Source organism: Tupaia chinensis, unplaced genomic scaffold (assembly GCF_000334495.1).
Source record: "Tupaia chinensis unplaced genomic scaffold, TupChi_1.0 Scaffold138365_1, whole genome shotgun sequence".
Classification (NCBI taxonomy): Eukaryota; Metazoa; Chordata; class Mammalia; order Scandentia; family Tupaiidae; genus Tupaia; species Tupaia belangeri.
The window spans coordinates 749,128-752,618 of record NW_006198262.1 but is presented as its reverse complement, the minus strand read 5'-3'; the positions used below and the strand labels follow the sequence as shown (position 1 = coordinate 752,618).

At 50.9% G+C, this 3,491-nt stretch overlaps 1 protein-coding gene across 1 annotated transcript; it reads right to left on the bottom strand.

The window, feature by feature from the left end:
- Positions 1 to 1,664: 1,664 nt before the first annotated feature.
- Positions 1,665 to 3,122, bottom strand: ACTRT2 (actin related protein T2). Its single transcript, XM_006161184.1, has one exon. The coding sequence runs from the start codon at positions 2,879 to 2,881 to the stop codon at positions 1,748 to 1,750; it is 1,134 nt and encodes a 377-aa protein (XP_006161246.1). The 5' UTR covers positions 2,882 to 3,122; the 3' UTR covers positions 1,665 to 1,747.
- Between the last annotated feature and the right edge of the window lie 369 nt (positions 3,123 to 3,491).

The window sequence follows — 3,491 nt, the reverse complement described above, 5'->3', positions numbered from 1 at the left end:
TCATTCAGACTACATGTCTTAAATTTAGTTCTTTGGTTTTTTTTTTTTTTCCTTCTATTTTCCTCTTTTCTTCCCTCTTCATTGCTTCATTGCTTCCTTCTCACCTACCTGGAGTATAACCCCTGGTGTGTCCTTCTGTCCTATTCTCCATGTGCTTATAACTATTTAAGAACACATGTTCAGGACCATCAAGTGGTGTGATGGTTAAGGTTCTGGCATGGCCTACCACGGTTTAAGTCCGAGGACCTATGGCTTGAAAACCATGTGGGCACACGTGCATACATGCCCAAAATTCCAGGAGGAGGTTGGAGGAAAAGGGCTTATGGTATGGCCATCCTTCCTGGAGAGTGATTTCTCACTTTCCCTCTCACTGTCTCTGTCTCTCTCAAATGAGCACATTCACCCTATGTAAAAACAAACTTGTCTGGGACCAGCCAGTGGCATAGGGGTTAAGGTGGCTGAATACCACACAGTTGACTTGGTAGTTTGAGTCCTGGACCCAGTAGCTTGAAAAATACACTGGGTGCATGTGTGTGTATACCCCAGATCCTGAGAGAGTAGAAGGGAAGAGAAGGGACTGAAGTGTGACCATCCCCCCTTGGAGTGATTTCTCACTTTCTCTCTCTCTATTGCTCTTATGCGAGTGTATGTACCCTAGAGTAAAACCTAAAAAAGAAAAAAGAAAAGAGTATATAAAATTTCTGTTAAAATTAAACATCCGTAAATATTCCTCAAAATAAAACATTTCAATGAAATACAAAAAAAAAAAGAAAAAAATACCTGCCTTTATTTTTCATTTCTCTCTCTCTCTCTCTCTCTGTTTTTGATAGAAATTTTTGGTATAGGGTATATGTGCTCATCAGAGACACAAAGACATGGAAAGCAAGAAACCACCCCTCCAGAGGGGTTGACCACTCTGCAATTCCTTATTCTCCATTCTCCTCTAGGAAATTTGGGCACACACACACACACACACACACATGCCTGGTGTGAGTTTCAAGCCGCTGGTTCCAGGACTCAAACCATGATTGGCCATGTGAGAATCCAGCGACATAACCATTACATCATCTGCTGGTCCCCATTTCTCTATATACTTTCATTAACCTTATTTCCAGTATTTTATCCCCAAACAATGATGCTATAAACTTTTCTGAAAGTAAAAACAAACAGAAACACCTTAATAATCAAGTATAAGTATTGGTTCTTAATATTCCTGGGAGCAGGGTTAAGAGAGCTCCAAACGGAAACAGTGATTCTGCTCCTGGCTGTCCCCATCTCCTAAGAACAGGGCTGTGTTCTGTTCAGCCGTCTGGCCTCATGAAAGCAGAGTGAGAGCCCCATGAGCCTTGTAATGACCCATCCAGGGAAGGGCATGTCGAGCCTCAGCACGGGGGCCAGCTCCTGCTTGTCCCTGCCCTCCCTGCTGATTCTCTCTCAGATCCCCTTAAGACCTTTGTTTACAATGCAGATTCCAGGGCCTTGCTGAATCAAGTCTCTGGGGCTGAGCCCTGGTCCCTGCTTTCAGTACAAATCTCCACACACAGCCCAGGGCTCTTTGGGGAGAAAGGAAAGAAGGAGACTTGGACAGAACCACTTAAAACATGCACCACCAGGAAAGAAGTTACTCTGGAGCCAGTGAGAATGAACTGAGTCCAGCATGGCCAAACACTCCATCGTTTTGTCTTTTATTGAATATGCTGATACTGAGGGTGGAGCTCACTCCCCATGGCTGCCAGGCACTGGCCCTTCAGAAGCACCTTCTCTGGACCACAGAGGTTCCGAACTCCTTGAAATCCGCGGCAGTGACCCACATCTGCTTGAAGCTGCTCAGAGAGGTGACGATGGAGGCCCCAATCCACGTGGAGAACCACCGGTCGGGGGGTGCTGTGATCTTGATGGGGGTCCCTTTGGCAGCCAGCTGCTCCAGCTCCCTAAGCAGCCGGTCATCAAGCCCCTGGAACAGAGTGGTGCCCCCAGACAGCACGATTTCCCCAAAGAGGGTCTTCTGGATGTCGGCATCGCACTTGGCAATACTGCTGGAGACCATCTTGGAGAGGCCCGGGCTGTGGATGCCCAGGTGCTCGGGTGTGAAGAGGGCCTCGGGCGCCTGGTAGAGCTGGTCCCCGACGAAGATGACGTTCCCGTCGGGCAGCTTGTACTCTCTCAGCACCTCCTCGGCCCTCCGGGAGAGCTCTTTCTCTGGCTCCAAGGCCACGTAGCACAGCTTCTCCTTGATGTCGTCCACCAGGGCTTTGTCCAGCAAGCACGGCAAGGTCCTCCCGCTGGCCAGGAGAAGCCGGGTGAGGAACTCTGTGATGTCCCTGCCTGCCACATAGAGTTTGGTGACTGCATGAGGCAAGGAGTAGCCCTCGAAGATGGGGACAGTGCAGGTGACCCCATCCCCGCTGTCCACCACCAGGCCTGTGACACAGGCAGAGGCATAGAGGGCCAGCACCGCCTGGTCTGACAGGTAGAAGGCAGGCACTCTGAAATTCTCAAACATGATCTCGGTCATCTTCTCTCGGTTCTCCCTTGGGTTCAAAGAGGGCTCGGTCATGAGCACCGGCCGATCACTTGGCTTCACGCCCAGCTCCCACTCAAAGAGATGCTTCCAGAGCTTCTCCATGTCCTCCCAGCCCGTGATGAGGCCTCGGTCGATGGGGTAACTCAGATTTAAGACTTCATACTTAGACAGGGCTTCTTCACCCAAAAAGTACTTCTTCTGGTTGGCTCCAGCCAAGGGCAGCTTGAATTTCGGGTGCCCCACAATGGAGCTGACAACATGGCGAGGCCCAATCTCTCCGGACAGACCAGCTTTGCAGAGCCCCGACCCGTTGTCAAAAATCACAGCTGGAGACTCTAACACGTGTGGGTTAAACATGTCTACAGCATTCTCTTCTGAGCGTCAGCAAAATAAAGAACAGAGTCCTCTCGGGCCACTTCGTGACTCAGTAAGTTTCTCTGGAAGTTTTAAGGGCACGGGATTCCACGGTTCTCGGGCGTCTCTCAGGGCTGGCAGGCTGCCCTCGATGCCTGAGAGGCCTCCATCCGCAACTGCAGCCTGCTCACCCTCCAGGTGGCCAGGCCTGCTCTGGCCTTGTCAGGGATGACTGGCCTCTAGGTCACAATCTAGCCAAGGCAACGATTGTCCTCGGTGAGTGTCAGAAGCCTTGAGAGGGTGGGGCTCTGTGCCCCTGTAACCCCTGCGTGGGGAACACAGGAAGGATAACAAGGCGTGTTCTCAGGTGGTGCCCCTGAAGCAGGGGCCTGCCTTTTTTTTTTTTTTGCCCCCAAGAGATTTTTGCCATAGGGTGTATATGCTCGCCAGAGACACAGAGAGAGAAAGTGAGAAATCACCCCCAGGGGGGATAGCTATGCCGTAGTCCCTTCTCCATTCTCCTCTCAGGATTTTGGGCACACGTGCACACGTGTTGGGGTAAGTTTCCTGCCAGCGGGTCCAGGACTCCAACTGCTCCAACCACCTGCTGCCT